Source organism: Tursiops truncatus, chromosome X (genome assembly GCF_011762595.2).
Source record: "Tursiops truncatus isolate mTurTru1 chromosome X, mTurTru1.mat.Y, whole genome shotgun sequence".
Classification (NCBI taxonomy): domain Eukaryota; kingdom Metazoa; phylum Chordata; class Mammalia; order Artiodactyla; family Delphinidae; genus Tursiops; species Tursiops truncatus.
The window spans coordinates 112,292,797-112,309,934 of record NC_047055.1 but is presented as its reverse complement, the minus strand read 5'-3'; the positions used below and the strand labels follow the sequence as shown (position 1 = coordinate 112,309,934).

The 17,138-nt window shown below is 47.2% G+C and overlaps 1 protein-coding gene and 1 long non-coding RNA gene across 5 annotated transcripts in view; both read right to left on the bottom strand.

Annotated features, from left to right (window-relative positions):
* MAP7D2 (MAP7 domain containing 2) overlaps nucleotides 1-11,492 on the bottom strand; it is a 107,794-nt gene extending 96,302 nt beyond the window's left edge. For all 3 annotated transcript variants that reach the window (XM_019927646.3, XM_019927650.3, XM_073799163.1), the window contains exon 1: nucleotides 11,337-11,492. In XM_019927646.3, the coding sequence (XP_019783205.2) occupies nucleotides 11,337-11,463 (127 nt within the window). In that variant the 5' untranslated portion in view covers nucleotides 11,464-11,492. The remainder of the gene's footprint in view (nucleotides 1-11,336) is intronic.
* LOC117310422 (uncharacterized) lies at nucleotides 6,797-11,330 on the bottom strand. Of its 2 annotated transcripts, none has more exons than XR_012329254.1 (2): nucleotides 7,555-11,330; nucleotides 6,797-7,225 (listed from the first exon to the last, which is right to left on the bottom strand). It is a non-coding gene; the product is annotated as an uncharacterized lncRNA (long non-coding RNA). The 2 variants fall into 2 exon arrangements; XR_004524573.2 differs by having other exon boundaries at nucleotides 7,722-11,330.
* Nucleotides 11,493-17,138: the final 5,646 nt, after the last annotated feature.

Sequence of the window (17,138 nt, the reverse complement as noted above, 5' to 3'; positions counted from 1 at the left end):
ATAAATTTATTTATTTTACTTATTTATTATTTTTGGCTGCATTGGGTCTTCGCTGCTGCGTGCGGTCTTTCTCTAGTTGCAGCGAGCGGGGGCTACTCTTTGTTGCCGTGTGCGGGCTTCTCATTGCGGTGGCTTCTCTTGTTGTGGAGCACGGGCTCTAGGCTTGTGGGCTTCAGTAGCTGTGGCTCATCAGCTTCAGTAATTACGGCTCGCGGGCTCTAGAACACAGGCTCAGCAGTTGTGGCGCACGGGCTTAGTTGCTCCATGGCATGTGGGACCGTCCTGGATCAGGGCTCGAACCCGTGTCCCCTGCATTGGCAGGCGGATTCTTAACCACTGCTCCACCAGGGAAGCCCAACACACTATTTCTAACCTGGCAAGGTCAGTGAACATCTAGTTAACTGCACAATCCAATTCAGGAGCCACTACCACATGTGGCTATTTAAATTATTTAAAATCAGACACAATTAAAAAGTCAGTTCCTCAGGGCTCAATAGCCACATGTGGCGAGCGGCTACCATTTGGAACAGACGTAGAACAGAAAAGAAAGTTCTATTGGACAGTGCTGCGTAGAGTATCTCCTGCTTGAATTGGCCTGATCATAAGAGGCACTCATTCTGAAGTCACCTTCACACACCTTTACATGTCATCTTTACACACCTTTAAAAAAGGGGGTAAGAATCCTTTCAATTTTTAACTAATAAAGATAAAATTATGTACCACAAAGGACAGTCTACATTCCTTAGTAGAAAGGCACCATGTCTTCTTGGGTCGTTCAGTCGAAACAGAGAGAAAGTAAAAGACAAGTAAGAGAAATGAAAGCTGAACAGGGTAGAGTGAAACAGTCCATTTCACTCCCTTGACTGTTCTGCTATAAAAAGAGTTAATCTCACCCCAGAAGATTAGGGATATGTAGAAATTAATGGACCATTAATAAGAAGCAATTATTCTTTAGAAATAATTCGTGACTGACAAAAACAAAGTCAAGTGAAGTGGAAACTTAGGTGGGTGAGGAGGGGAAAAAAGGAGAGCAGGAACATGTTTTGCAGTAAGAAAAAAAATTACTTATTGTAATTGCAGTTAAGTGCAATTTCATTCCTTATACCTTTTTTTGAAAGATTGTATTTATTTATTTTTGGCTGCGTTGGATCTTCGTTGCTGCGCGCGGGCTTTCTCTAGTTGCGGCGAGCAGGGGCTACTCTTCGTTGTGGTGCACGGGCTTCTCATTGCGGTGGCTTCTCTTGTTGCGGAGCACGGGCTCTAGGCGTGCTGGCTTCAGTAGCTGTGGCTCGCGGGCTCTAGAGCACAGGTTCAGTAGCTGTGGCACGCGGGCTTCAGTAGTTGTGGCTCACGGGCTCTAGAGCGTTTTATAATTGTGGATAACGGGCTTAGTTGCTCCGCGGCATGTGGGATCTTCCCGGACCAGAGCTCGAACCCGTGTCCCCTGCATTGTTAGGTGGATTTTTAACCACTGCACCACCAGGGAAGCCCCACAATCAGTAATTTTTTAGAGGGCTTTTCATCTGAAGATGTAACTAAATCTGCTTCAATAATACTGGTTACCTAGCTGATGGAAATGAACGAAATTTTGTTCATAACACATATCTACACTGGGGGAAAATTTACCCACGTGCAAGGAAAGCTTCCACTGAAGGCTGTCATAATATTTCACCACCATTTGTCACCCCTGACTGGTGCTCAAGAGAACCGAACACACACAGTTAATAAGGTAGAGAAGAGGAAATTCTCCTAAGAGGAGACCCGGCCCCCATGCACAGGGACGTTTGCCTCTCTAGTCAATGGAATGCTGAAAATGCATGCCTAGGTGCTAAGGGAGGAGAACATAGGGGAATCTTGTGTGTGTGTGTGTGTGTGGTGTGGGGTCTTTTTAAAAATAAGCACAGCAGGAGAATCCTGTTTTGCCCAGTTTATGATTCAGATGGTTATTTCAAGTTAAGGGCAAATATTAGGGTGTTGTTTTGAAACAAAGACACAGAGCACTACTTAATAAAGGACTTTTGGTGCCTGGTGAAAAATTCAAGCTGCAGGGGCATTTCCTGCTCTGTATTTATTAATTTCAGGTATTCATTTATGCACTCCTCTCTCCCTCCTTCTGCTTATATAAAATACAGCAGAAATGAATGCGAAAAGTGTGAGAAAGAGAAAAACAAGAGTGGGATAGAAAAATGGAGCTAAGAAGGAAGTTAATCCAATAGCTCGACCATAGCAATTGGGGTTGCACACTGGTTGACCTGCTAAACCAACAGTTAACTCTTTTTTTTTTTTAATTTTTTTTTTTTTCGGTATGCGGGCCTCTCACTGTTGTGGCCTCTCCCGTTGCGGAGCACAGGCTCCGGACGCGCAGGCTCAGCGGCCATGGCTCACGGGCCCAGCTGCTCCGCGGCATGTGGGATCTTCCTGGACCGGGGCACGAACCCATGTCCCCTGCATCGGCAGGCGGACCCTCAACCACTGCGCCACCAGGGAAGCCCTTTTTTTTTTTTAATTTTTAAAAAAATTTATTTATTTTTATTTTTGGCTGTGTTGGGTCTTCGTTGCTGCGTGCAGGCTTTCTCTAGTTGCGGCAAGAGGGGGCTACTCTTCGTGGCGGTGCGCGGGCTTCTCAAGGCAGTGGCTTCTCTTGTTGCGGAGCACGGGCTCTAGGCGCGTGGGCTTCAGCAGCTGTGGCACGCGGGCTTCAGTAGTTGTGGCTCGCGGGCTCTAGAGCGCAGGCTCAGTAGTTGTGGCGCACGGGCTTAGCTGCTCCGCGGCATGTGGGATCTTCCCGGACCAGGGCTCGAACCCGTGTCCCCTGCACTGGCAGGAGGATTCTTAACCACTGCGCCACCAGGGAAGCCCCACCAACCGTTAACCCTTAAAGACTTGGTGTCAAAGGCAAAGACAGACCAACTGCTCAGGAGGGGGACAACTTGGTCTGGGCAGGGACTTGTCCTTCAGGCCCTGAAAGCGAATTCGGGTTAAGTGGCCCTGCCCAGTAAGTCCCCCTATAGCCAGTGCCAGCTCTGCCACATCATCAAACCTAGGACGCGGGAGGCGGGACAAGCCCCTGAATTCACTGGAACTGTCCAATTATGGGGTCTCCAGAGTTAGGGGGTCTGTCCTGTCAGCCAACCAGAACTTGTTGATCATAATCAGAGTGTGGCTTCTGTGAACAGGAACTAGGAAAGCACATCACTAGCCCTGGGGCGAAATGACCAGACCTGCCCTCACAGAGCCCATCCTGACCCAGCCCAGCAGACCCCACCCCGCAGACGGGGTTCCCCACCGGACCCGACACTGAACCTGGGAGAGCCTGCGCTGGCTAATACCGTTCTCCTCCCACTGTTCCATCAGTATCATACCATGCTTTCCCTCCGTAACAGCCCAACATTTACCACAAAGCCGAGCCCACTCCCTTTCCACAGCCTGCCAGGTCCCCGAGACAATCCGTGCCAGGGCCTCGGCACTTGCCCACCCTGGGGAAAGCAAAAGCAGCTTCTCTCCTCCAGAGCCTGAGGGTCCAGGGAGGTTTTGCTTATTGTAGGGGAGACCGTTTTATCAAAGCATCTTTTGAGTTCCACACAAGAGATCTAAGATAGACTGAATACCGCAGCATACATCCTGTTCTTCATACCACACTCAATACCATGGTGCCCTATGTGACCAACAGAACTTTCTGCCATGAGGAAAATGTTCTAGATCACCGCGTCCAATATGCGAGCCACTAGCCACAGCTGGCTACTGGGCAGCTGAACTGTGACTAGTCCACGTAGAGATGTGCTGAAGCATAAAGTCTTCCACTGGTTTTGGAAGACTTGGTGCAAAGAACAGAATGTCAGATATCTCATTAATAATTCTTTACACTGATTACATGTTGAAATGACAATATTTTAGATATACTGAATTAAATAAATTGTATTATTATATTAATTTCCCGTTTCTTTTTGCTTTTTCAATGCAGTTATTAGAAAATTTAGGAGTACATATGTGACTAGCATTCTATTGGTATTAGCCAGCACCAACCTATACCATTATTTAGTAGTTTTCTTTAAACTGAATTTTTTTCATTTTTTTAATCATTCTGAAAATATTCGTGAAATTACAGTTTGAAAATATTCATGAAATTACGGTTTGATGTATTAGTTGTATTTTTACAACACAATTAAAGAATCCACAGGACCATTAATCTAAAATTGAGAAGATAAGTTTGTCCACGTGTAACCTAAACCCTCTTAGGTACCACACCCTTTGGGAAATGCTGGCCCAGGACAGAGCTACTCAGAGTGTGGCCTGTGGACAGATGCCAGCCTCCTTATTGTTCATTATCGTCCACAATGAGGACATAAATTGAGAGCACGTATTTAGAAACATTCATAGCAATTTGACAAAGTAATGTGATACCCATTGATATCTTGGAATCTGGTATCTAATCTGATATTTTAAAATTGGGACCTGTATTTTACATGTGCTTTATATTTTGTTTCTAGTAAGTCCTTTAAATTGTATTTAAGAGTTAGAGACACACTGGGCTAGAGTATAAGAGAATCTTCCGTGGGCCTTCCAGAGTGATGACCTAAGAGCCGCAGTCCTCAGTCACAGCCAATGCAGTGCTCTAAGACAGGAAAGCATACTAAGGAGATCTTCCAGACCCCAACATAAAGGCTGGCACAGAGGGGATGGGGGCTTAATTCCTGGCAAATAAGAAATTCTGTTAAATGAAACTTCTCTTCCTCTAAGCATTTTTGTTGATAAAACTTTTGCTGTAATTCTAAGAAATGAAGGTCCTCATCACCTCTGTAGAGAAAAACAACTGTATACTATAAAAAAAGGTACACAAAATCCTTATAAAATGTATATCGATAGTACTGAGCTAGAGCTTGAGAGGGGTACAGAAAATGCGGGAGGCATGACCCATGTGCAAAAGGAATTTGTTATAATCTATCTGGAATGGCACAGAGGCATGGAGATTAAAAATACTTAACTCTAGAGTCAAACACACTTACTGTGTGACCTTGACCAACTTATTGAACCTCTCTCTTTTTTTTTTTTGCCGTGCCACACAGCATGCAGGATCTTAGTTTCCTGACCAGGGATCAAACCTGGGCCCTGGCAGTGAAAGGGCTGAGTCAGGGAATTCCCTTACTTAACTTCTCTTAGTGTCAATGTACTTAGCTGTTACAGTAGAGAATCTCCGAAAAGGGAGATTCCTCCTCTCCTAGTAGGCACTTACCATGCCTCACCTCAAGAGGTGGAGTCTATTTCCCCGCCCCTTGAATCTGGGCTGGCTTTGTGACTTGCTTTGACCACCAAATGCAGCAGAAGGGACATTCTGGGACTTTCAAGTCTGGGCCATAAGAGAACTGGCAACCTGCACTTCCTGGCTCTTGAAGAACAGCTGCCACACTGTGAGGAAGGCCAGGACAGACTCCTTGTGTAATTTGAGACACCCGGACCATGAGAGGCCATCTTGAACATTTCAACCCCACTGAGCTCCCAGCTGACAGCACAGGCAGCAGGAGAACCACTCAACTGAGCCCAACCAACCCCCTGAATGGTGAGAAATAGTAAGTTTGGAGTGTTTCGCTACACAGGAATAGAAAATTACAAATCTCTAAAATGAGAATAAAAACAGTATAAAGGATGGCTATGAGGAATAAAGTAAATAACGTATGACAAGTGCTTATAACGGTGCTTGGGACCTAAGTGCTCAACAATTAGCAGCTGTTACTATTTGAGGAGCTAAAATGAACACATGTGCAATATATGACTGCAGACTACTTGGGAGGTTCCATTCAGGTTCTCAGGGCCCTGCAGGCCCCGAGCAGAGGAATGCCCAGGAGGTGAAAAGACAAGGCTTTGCAGTGAACGCAAGTATTGGACCTGAAGAACGCAGCGTGCAGAACGATGGTTTTTAAATCCCTGATGCATGGAGAGCCACCCGAGAACTTCCGGGCAACCACAATATGTGCGCACATCAAGGGCTGAAGCCTAGAGGTCTCCATGGAGACAGTGTAGATGGGTGGCTGCCAGGACCTGGGGAGTGGATGACGGGTGAGGGGGAATGGGGAATGACAGCTAATGGTTATGGGGTTTCTCTGCGGGGTGACGAACATGTTCTAAAATTGACTGTGGTGATAGCTGTACAATTCTGTGAATATACTGACAACCACTGAATTGGGCATTTTAAATGGCAAGAGGAAAGCTACCACTCCCCAAGAGAGAAGCAGACCGAGGCCTACATTGAGACAGAGCTCAGAGGCGGATGAAGGGGATCCCGAGGCCCAGCGTGCCCCGGAGCCTCAGGTGCCTAGCCGGCAGACTCCTCATTGGAAAGCGGTCACCTCAGACATGAGCCGGGCGGTGAGCAATCCCTCCTGGGCCACGGCGCCCCAAGGGCAGCCACCCTGGACCACTGCCTCTTCCTTCTTCTGGTGTAATTCGTTCAAAAGAGCCTAGAGGGCAGGGCCACGGAAAGTTTTCAAATTATCAGACTGCTGCCAGAGTCAGCTCTGCCTGCGAACCCTCCCTCCCCCACCCCCCGGAACTGGGCAATACCATCATAAGCATCATCAGACTACCTGCCCTGTGAGCACCTACTATGCTGAGCCATTATGAGTTCTACCTTGTTAAATCCTCCCAACAAAGCCCACTAGACTATTGACCAGCATCCCCCAGAAAACCACATCTCTCGTCTGCCCAAAGCAACCCTGCAAATCCTACTGTGTTATAAGTCAATCAGTATAGCTACTACAGAAGGCAAGATGTTCTTTTAAAAAGTGAACCATGGCAGAAGATGGGGCATCTGAATGAGAGGAAAACATCCTTTAATTGTGGAGAGGGAGAAGGGATAGAGATAGAAATGACAGAATTTGACCAGTCGGGTCACTAGGGTCAGTACATCAGAAAAGAAACAGTTGATGGTCAGACTTTCAGGAATTTGCCCTGAAGGTCCTGCCAGGTCCGAGTCCTTCAGTGCCATAACTCCACAAAGCCAGAAGCCCCAGATCAAATACAACTTTCTTTCGCTCCTGACCTTGGCCCTTCTCACTGCCGAAGGGACTTGCAACGTTAGGACACACGCACAAGCTCAAGTTGCTCCTCTTGGTCCAAACAGCTCTACGATGACAGTGGTCAATAATGGTTTTAGGTACTTCCCTGGTGGTCCAGTGGTTAGGACGCCGCGCTTTCATTGCTGAGGGCCCGGGTTCAGTCCCTGGTCGGGGAACTAAGATCCCACAAGGCGTGCAGTGTGGCAAAAAAAAAAAAAAAAAAAAAAAAAAAAAGAATGGTTTTAAATGTAGCAACTTTGAGAAAGGATGAAGAACTCTGATTTCTTGGGGCCCTACTCTCAGCCTTTCCTTTTCCCTACTGTGGCCCCTGGTGGGAGGCTCTCCTGAACTTCCAGTCTGCACTCCTCCATTCTCCTGATCTAGGATGGGGGATGGAAGACAGGCAGATGGAAGGACAGCAGGGAACCTCGTCTCAACTCAAAGCAATTCCCTCCTTACCAGGGAACCATGGGCAAATGGATTGAACTCAGTAAACAGTATTTACCTGCAGAAAGCACTGGAAAGTTCAACAAGCCTCAGGAAACATGCTTTGTAATTCCACTATCTCAAGCTCCTCCACCGACACACTTCTTTAATCCAACTCACGAGTATTTCCTCAACCCAGTGGAGCTGCTCCCAGCATAATGCAATTGTCAAACATCAGTTACACACCTGTTGCGTGAAAAAACTGTGAGCAGGGGGCTTCCCTGGTGGCGCAGTGGTCGAGAGTCCGCCTGCCGATGCAGGGGACACGGGTTCGTGCCCCGGTCCGGGAAGATCCCACATGCCGCGGAGTGGCTGGGCCCGTGAGCCATGGCCGCTGAGCCTGCGCGTCCGGAGCCTGTGCTCCACAGCGGGAGAGGCCACAACAGTGAGAGGCCCGCGTACCGCAAAAACAAAGACAAAAACCTCTGAGGGGGAGTAGGATGACCATCCAGTCACCCTCTGCACCAGGCCTCGCCCTCAAGCCAATCATCTAACAGAAGGGACAATGGCTAACCAGCTTCAGCATTTACTGTGTGTCAAGCACTGCTTTACAGATATCAATTCCTTCATCTTCAAGGCAGTGTTTCTATCCCCCCCCCCCCACGGTGTTCTTAAGCCCATTTTAAAGGTGAGAAAACTAAAGCTCAGCAGTGTCTCCCTGAGGTGAGACATCAGGAAGGGGAGAGGCGGCATTCACACCCAGGCAGTCTGGATCTCGATCGCCCGAGCTCCAATGACAGCAGGAGCCACCAGCACAGGGCCCTGCTCACAGTGGGCACCCAATGAACACCTGCCGAGAGGAACTGGAAGGTTAATGTCGTCACACGTGCAGAAGAAGAAGAGTGCTTTCCTGCAGGTGCTGCAGGCACAGGCAAGACGAGTTCCTTAATTCAGACTGAGAGAAGCCTAGAGGAAGTGAACGCCCGAAGGGAAAAGGGGAGAAGGGGGCATTTCAGACTGAGCGGTGCCCAGGACCTGTGTAACAGCGAGGCAGCCTGACAACGGTGACCTGGTGACTCTGCTTGCCCTCTAAAGGTATTGAGGCAGAACCAAGCAACAGGCGCTTGCTCCGCATTCCTGATGCTGTGATATAACACAAGCACTAAGGAGAACAGCACATCTGGTAATTTCTCTTCTGGGAGTAACTGAAAGGAAAGAAAGCAAGCATCACTGGTGGGTAATGGGGAAAAAATGCACAGGATTTCAGTATTGGAAGAACCTGTTGCTAGAAGAAACAACCAGAGAGGTATTCCCCTGCGACCTTCTACAACAGCTCCCAGGAAAACCACTTGCCGGCCCATATCGCCCAGCTGTGCTGCCGTGAAATTGTCCGAGAGCCTAAACACCTCAGGCCTCTTAGGCTTTTCTGCCCCTCACAGCACTCAGCACAAGCTTAGGATCAATGGTTGACTCTCAAGAAATGCAGGTTCACTCTCATCAAGAATGGGTCCCAAATGATAAGGCCTTGGGCAGCCAAGAGTAATCAGTACCAAGATGTATTATAATAAAACCTCAAAGGGCTTCCCTGGTGGCGCAGAGGTTAAGAATCCACCTGCCAAGGCAGGGGACACAGGCTTGAGCCCTGGTCCAGGAAGATCCCACATGCTGCGGAGCAGCTGCGCCCGTGCGCCACAACTACTGAGCCTGCGCTCTAGAGCCCACGAGCCACAACCACTGAAGCCTGTGCGCCTAGAGCCCGTGCTCTGCAACAAGAGAAGCCACTGCAATGGGAAGCCCGAGCACCTCAACAAAGAGTAGCCCCCGCTCGCCGCAACTAGAGAAAGCCCGCACGCAGCAATGAAGACCCAACGCGGACAAAAGTAAGTAAATAAATAAATATTAAAAAAACACAAAAAACTCAAAAATCAAGACTTCTCTGAGGATGACATTATTTTTCTAAGTACCTAGCCTCACAAAACCCACTTGAAAGAACAAACCATGGTACTACCTGGCACCTAAATTGAACACTCCAATTATTCCACATCAACCCTTATGCACATAGAAGTTTATGAAATATATATATATATGTGTGTGTATATGTGTGTGTGTGTGTGTGTGTGTGTGTGTGTATATATATATATATATATATATATATACATACACATTTTGGCCGCATCGCGCGGCTTGTGGAATCTTAGTTCCCAGACCAGGGATTGAACCCATGCCCCCTACGGTGGAAGCGCGGAGTCTTAACCACTGGACCACCAGGGAACTCCCTGAAATATTTTAAACCTTCACACAACATGTCTTTCCATATTTCTAATTTCAAATGAAGGAAAAGAGCTTTAAGCTATTTTTCTACAATAAAGTTTCCAAGTAGAACTTAATAAGGATGTCCCCTTATTGAGTGCCTTCAAATAAATTAAAATATCACAGATATTTCAGGCTCAACCATACAGCTCCGCCCTGCCTCTAAAACATCGAAACGACCTAATTGTTTAAACTCGACCAAATAAAAATGTGAACTTTAACAACCTCCCTTTTCCAATGTTATATTCTACTAGGTCCCCCTCCCCCAAGGCTGGTTCTGATGGATGGGTGGGTTTTGGGTTTCTCCCTAGCACATGCAGCCGAGTTTCCCAAACAAAAAGGACGAAAACAGAAGTACATCTTTTTAGTATTTATATCACTATCCTGTGATATTTGTTACATTCTGCCTTCAAAACAAATGCGTGATGAAAAACGCAAACTGGGAAAGATTTAAGCCACCTCCTCCTTCTCGAAATGATGCAAATGAAGGCCCAATCAGAACATACCCCTCCCCCATGAAAACCATGTTTTAAGTGACTAAAGAACATTGCCCTTGATTTCCTTCCCTTCCTTGGTACACCTTACATAAAACACGCAGATCTTCACTATGTGATAATTCTCCAAATCCTATACTTAAGATCTGTGCGCTTTTGTGGGATGCACGTTATACTGCGGTAAAACACGCCTTAAAAATACCTCACACTAACTTAAAAAAAAAAGGTGTTGCCAGGAAAAACATGAAATCGGTTTCCAAGTTGCTTACACACCCGCACTACCTGCAACCACTTTACAGAACGTTAGAAGATGCGAAACCAGCTTATCTAAAATTCTGCCAAATGTCCTCAAAATCTCTCCCTGCTTCGCTCGTTTCCAGGCAGCCAATCCGGGGACCATCCCTCCTTAGCTCCCAGCAGCTGCAGCCTCTAGGGCCGGGGGACTCATCCGTCGCGCTGCCACGCGAGGGAGCCGCGACCCCGCCAGACCCCTGGGCAGCGCACCCGCGGCCGCCGGGAGCGCAAGCGGGCGGCAGGGGAACCCGGCCCGGGGCTCGCAGCTGGCCACCCCTGCCAGTGGGTGACGCGCCGGTTCTGCCCCCCGGGGACGCCGCGAAGCATGAAGCTGGGCTGCCCCTCGCGCGCGACGCCCGAGACGCAGATTGGGCAGGCGCGCAGGCCCCGGCCACCCCCCGCGCCCGCTCGGTCGGCCCCAGTGCCCCCCACGCCTGCTGCTCCGCGATGCGGGGCCAGCCCCCCGGGCCCCTGGGGCATCAAGCGTGGCCCCGGTCCCCGCACGCCAAACATACCTGCCACCCACCCTAAGCCACCCCCAATCCCACCCACTCTGGCCACTCGAGAGCGTACTCTGCCACCGGCACCGTGAGGGGCGCCGGCCCCGGGGTCCCGCGCCCAGGCGACCCCGGGCTGAGGAAAGGACATTAGCTCAGTTCCGCGCCCCGCCCCCCACAGCCTCGCGCTCCACAACCTCTACCTCTTGCGGCCCGCCCGGGGGGCCTGAGGCTCCCACGCGCCCGCCGCATCCCGGGAGCCCTACCTGAAGGCCGGTGGTTGGGCGGCGAGGTCCGCACCGCGCCCGGTTCGGCCATCTTCCCGGGAAGCGGGGGGGCCCGCGTAGACCCCTCCGTCCCGGCTGCCGCCCCGCAGTCGACGCCGTGCTCCATCGGGATGCCGGGGCCGCACAGGCGCACTGCCCCTGCCGCCGCGCCGTATCGGACCTGCGCGCGTCCGTACGCGCACGCGTCCCCCCCACGGCGTGCACGTGCGATGTGCGCACCGGTTCTCAAGCCGCGCACGAGCACCGCGTGCACACGCGAGCTGCACACGGGTCCTCAAGCAGCAGGCGCCTACCTCGTGCACTTGGCAATATGCACACCAGCCCTCACACAGCACGAGTACACGGCGTGCACGTGCAGTGTGAGCACTAGTTCTCATAGCGCTCCCACACACCGCGTGCACGTTCGATGTGCACACCAGTCCTCACAGCGCGCACGCACACACGGCATGCACACGGTTCCTCATACAGTGCGCACACACAGCATGCACACACCGGTGTAAACACACGTCCCCACACAGTGCATACACTCAGCATTATATATACATGGGATGTAGTTTCTCACACAGGGTGCACACACATCCTCACGCAGTGTGAACACAGCGCGCACACACCATGTGTACACACCTGCCCACCCAGCACGCACATGTTCTCACACGGCTCGCAGAAGTTCACACACACTAGGCATCCACATACGTAGAGCTGCAGCTCTGGAAACAGGTCCTCTTAGGGCCTCGGGCAGACGCCGCTTGGGCCAGTGCCACATGTGCAGATGCCTCCCTCCAAGCACAAAGGTGCACGGGTGGCAGGCGCTAGGTCTTCCCTCACCGCAGCGAGGGGCTCCAGGAAGCCAGACTGGTGGACCTTCAAGGAAGAGGAGGGGCACGCAGTCAGCCTTCCAACCATGCCCCCACTCCCAGGCTGATTCCACCCGAGCGCTACTCAATGGCTTCTTCCTGGTGTGCAAATAATGCACTAGAGAAATCTCTGTGAGAACATCTCTGGGAAGACAAATGAGAGTGCACTGAACGTGTAGCCTTGGGAGTAGGCGTCTGGACAGGCTGTGGGGGCCTGTGGAGGTGTGTTTCCCCTGGATGTCCTTTTACCCCTGCCAGAGCACTTAACTTCTTTTCAAAAATATACATATTGAAAAAGACATCTTCGCAGAGCCAGCTCAAGCCTCCAGGTGTTTACCCAGATATAGCCTGCCGAGTGATAACCCACTCCAGGGGAGCCCCAGGCTGCACGTTTCTCTGGTGGGCAGTGACCAGCCCCCGGGTTTTAACTTCCACCCCTGGGGGAGAAAGAAATGCAAGGTTAAAAAGCCGAATAGAGCTGAATCAGGGTACAAGGTTTCTTTGGGGAGGGTGATGGTAACATTCTAGAATTACATCATAGGGATGGTTGACTCTATACTAAAAGCCACTGTACATTTTAAACGGGTGAACTTTATGGTGTGTAAATTATACAAAAAAAAAAAAAAAACCACACAAGTTGAAACTCTCAGTAACTGACAACCAGATTCTTAGTGAAAAGCTTGGGAAGAGCCCCTTTGTTGGCACAAAAATGTGATGAACGTGTTCATGACACTCCCAAAGGTGTGCTAGGAGTAGGGCGCAGCTATGGTGAGAAAGCCAGAAGGGGAGTTTAGACACAAACAAGCAGAAAAGCGGGCAAGTTGGGGCTGGCCCCTTGTTTGTAATGAAAACTGCTTCCAACTCAATAAGATTGAGACAAGTTAATTAGGGCTTGGGAGCTGTTTTCACTTTTTCTTTTTTTCTTCTTTTGGTCTTACAGACCTTGGGTACGAGCTTATAACTCATCCACCTCCTGAGCTCAAGGCTTGCTGACTTGTCAGAATACCCCTGTCTAGTTTGATTCTATTTTTTTCTCTTTTGATTCTATTTTTTCTGTTTATTTTCTATTCCCACTTGCATTCCTCTCTTCAATCATATACACCTCCTGTTTAATATATTTTTGTAGTTCTACTTTCAAACATATAGTGAAGATATGCGTGGTTTAAATTTATATAAATGATAAGGCACACCAGCTATCATTCTGTTTTTCCTTGCTTGGAATTGTTTTCAACATCTATCCATTGCAACTGTATACAAATCTATCAGAAACAGATTAACTGGGACTTCGCCTTCCAATGCAGGGGCTGTGGCAGCTAAGATCCCACATGCCTGGAGGCCAAAAACCCAAAAAACATAGAACAGAATACTGTAACAAATTCAGTAAAGACTTTAAAAATGGTCCACATCAAAAAAAAAGAGATTAACCATTTATTCTGGTTTACTCTTCTGTAAATTACCTGTTCAATCCCTGTCTTTCTATTGGGCTACTTGTCTTTCTCTTGTTGATTTCCAGGTTTTTTGTATTCTAGATAATCCTTATGGGCTTAAATATTTCACGCTAGCCAACTAACGTTTTGTAAGATTAGCAAAACGTCAATTTTTATGCCAAAATCAATCCATTTAAAAAAGCTTCTTATATGGAAATAACCACAAACTTACAGAAAAGTTGCACAAATAAGAATTTACAAATAAGTCATATGCCCTTTACTCAAACTCACCTATCATTGACATTTTACCCCATTTATCATTTGTAATCCTAGCTGTACCTCTTTTTTTTTTTATCCTTGGTTGTTTTGCTAGCAAGCTGCATACATATACACGGCCTTCCCCTTAAATACTTCAGTGCGTATTTCCTAAGGATATTGTCTTTTTATTTTTGGCTGTGTTGGGTCTTCGTTGCTTTGCGCGGGCTTTCTCCAGTTGCGGCAAGCGGGGGCTACTCTTTGTTGAGGTGCTCGGGCTTCTCATTGGGGTGGCTTCTCTTGTTGCAGAGCACGGGCTCTAGGCGCGCGGGCTTCAGTAGTTGCGGTGCACGGGCCCTAGAGTGCAGGCTCAGTAGTTGTGGCGCACAGGCTTAGTTGCTCCGCAGCATGTGGGATCTTCCAGGACCAGGGCTCGAACCCGTGTCCCCTGCACTGACAGGTGGATACTTAACCACTGCGCCACCAGGGAAGTCCTCTCAGGATAGTCTTAAACACCCACATTAGTTATCAACTTCAGTAAATATAACATGGATACAATAATTTTACCTAATTGGCTGCCAGTTTCTCCAGTATAGAGGTGCTATTTTTCTCTTGCAACTAATCGGCAATCTGTGGGGAGCCACTTTAAGGCCAAGCAAATATTCTACTCCTTGCCAAAACTTCTTCCTAAGGTTTAACATCCATTGATAGTTCTTCATTCAATCTTTCCCATGGTTACAAAATAAAACCTATCAATTTTCACCTTATGCTTATGGTTTGTGCTTTAAGAGGTCTTGGTTTTGTTCTGGATACAGATGTAAAAGGTCAAATTGTACGATGTTTATTGTAGTCCCTCAACTCCGGTGGAGATGAACCTCAGGGGGGAAAGAGAACAACTCAAATTGTAGTTAGAAGGAATTAACGAGGGCCATAGGTCTTAATTATATACTTGCCCACTCACAATAGTCTACATTTTCATTAGTTTACAGATTTACCTTTAAAGCAATTTATTTTCTGTATACGGTGACAAGAGATCCATATTTACTTTTCTCTGTAAAATGTAGGTTTGTCCAGCACCAACTTTTAAGTACTCTATCCTTTCCCCAATGATTGTGAAACCACTTTTATCATGTATCAGATTCCCATATGTACATGGGCTTGATTCTGAGCTCTTTATTCTGATCTTTTTGTCTGTTACTGCATCTATTATTTATTACTATGGATTATGGTGTGACAGTATCTGATGAAGTTCTTTGCTCTGCTTTTAAAATTGCCTTAGAAATTCATAATTTCCATATGAACTTATTCTAGAATCAATTTTTCTATCCCCCCCAAATCCTGTTGGAATATTAATCAGAACTGGCATTTTTATGACATCATACCATCTATGAGCAGTGTCTTTCTATTTAAGCCATCTGTTTAACAAAATGACATTAGTTTGCTGGGCTTTTGCCATTAGGCTAACTTCCTAAAAATCTAGTTAGAGCTGAACGACATTTTTTTTCTTTTTAGCATCACCGCGCAGCATGCAGGATCTTTGTTCCCTCGAACCCGTGCCCCCTGCAGTGGAAACACGGAGTCCTAACCACTGGATCACCAGAGAATTCCCTGAACATCTTAAAATCTGTTATACCATCTAGTTGTTAAGTCTAGTGCAGCAATTCTCAATTTTTTTGCCTCAGAGTCCCTTTACAGCAAGGGTTGGTAACCTACGGCCTGTAGGCCAAATGTAGCCCACCACCTACTTCTGTTAATGAACTTTTCCTGCAATGCAGTCTCATTCATTTGTTTACGTGTTGTCTCAGGCTATTGTGCAACACAACACTGACAGAACTGAATAGCTGTAAGAGAGATCATATGGCCTACAAAGCTTAAAATATTTACTATCTGGTCCTTTAGTAAAAGTTCACCAACTCCTATTTTACACCTAAAATTGAGACTCCCAAAGAACTTCTGTAATCTGCTAATGGCGGTGAATGTTTAGTTTTCCAAAACTCAATTTTTACCTGAAAGCGCATGTGTGATATTGCAACAAACACTCAGTTTTCCTTGAAATGACAAGTTCACCTGTGGGAGTATTGATGTGCTAGAAAATTTTTAAAAGATTTGTTACTTTAACAGTAAGCCTAAATAACATACTTTTAATGAAAAGTAACAACCCACTCCCAATTTGAGAAGAGTGGCGTTGTTTCACATTTTTGCAAATCTCTTTACTGTCTGGCTTAAATGAAAATTGAGTCTCGGGACTTCCCTGGTGGTCCAGTGGTTAAGAATCTGCCTTCCAATGCAAGGGACTCGGGTTCGATCCCTGTTCGGGGAACTTAGATTCCACATGCTGTGGGGCAACTAAGCCCACGCACCGCAGCTAGAGAAGCCCGCATCCTGCAATGAAGATCCCGCATGCTGCAACTAAGACCCGAGGCAGCCAAATAAATAAATATTTTTAAAAAAGTAAAATCGAGTTGCATATCTGCTTTTGTATTCAGTGTGTTACAATATGTTTTCGTTAAAGCACATGAAGAAAATCTGGCCACTATGTAGTTGGAAAAGGGAGAACTATTTTAACGGCTTTTCAGGTAACCGTGTATGCTCTTGACACTATACCCAATCCTGACAAATGGTAACTTCTTAAAGTTAGTTGCATTGTGGAATCTAATACTGAATCAGTGATCTTTTCATACTAGTACGTTAAAACCCACTCATCATTTAGAAAATACTGCTTGACTCCGCTACGATCTTCCAAATGTCAACACACTTCATTCTACAGTATTAAAAAGTCACATTCATTATTACCACCTCTGATCTCTTCACTGCGAAGCCGTCAAGCTAATGGTGGCAACATCAGTTTCCCCAAACTCTTATCACCTCCAACAAATGCTGTCAGTTGTTTTCCTTAAAGTGACAGGGTTATTTTGAGAAAACCTGACCACAAACGCACGTTTGCATAACCAGTTTGTCTGTTGTTCTTTCAAGTAAAAATGGTATTCCAAGAAAAACGATGGCCAGTTCAGTTTGCAACTCAATAATCGCACGAGTGTTTTTCCGTGAGGCAACTATGGTACTTCACAGCACGCAGATGTGTTTCATGGAGCACGTTTTAACCTTGTCACACGAACTATTAAAAACATGTGTACTCAAGGGTTGGATTTAATAAGATTAATCATTTTACTGCTTGTCAGGGACATTCTTAAGTAAAATTCGCTTTTTAAAAGAAATTGTGAGTTTCTATGTTTGCTTTCGGTAGA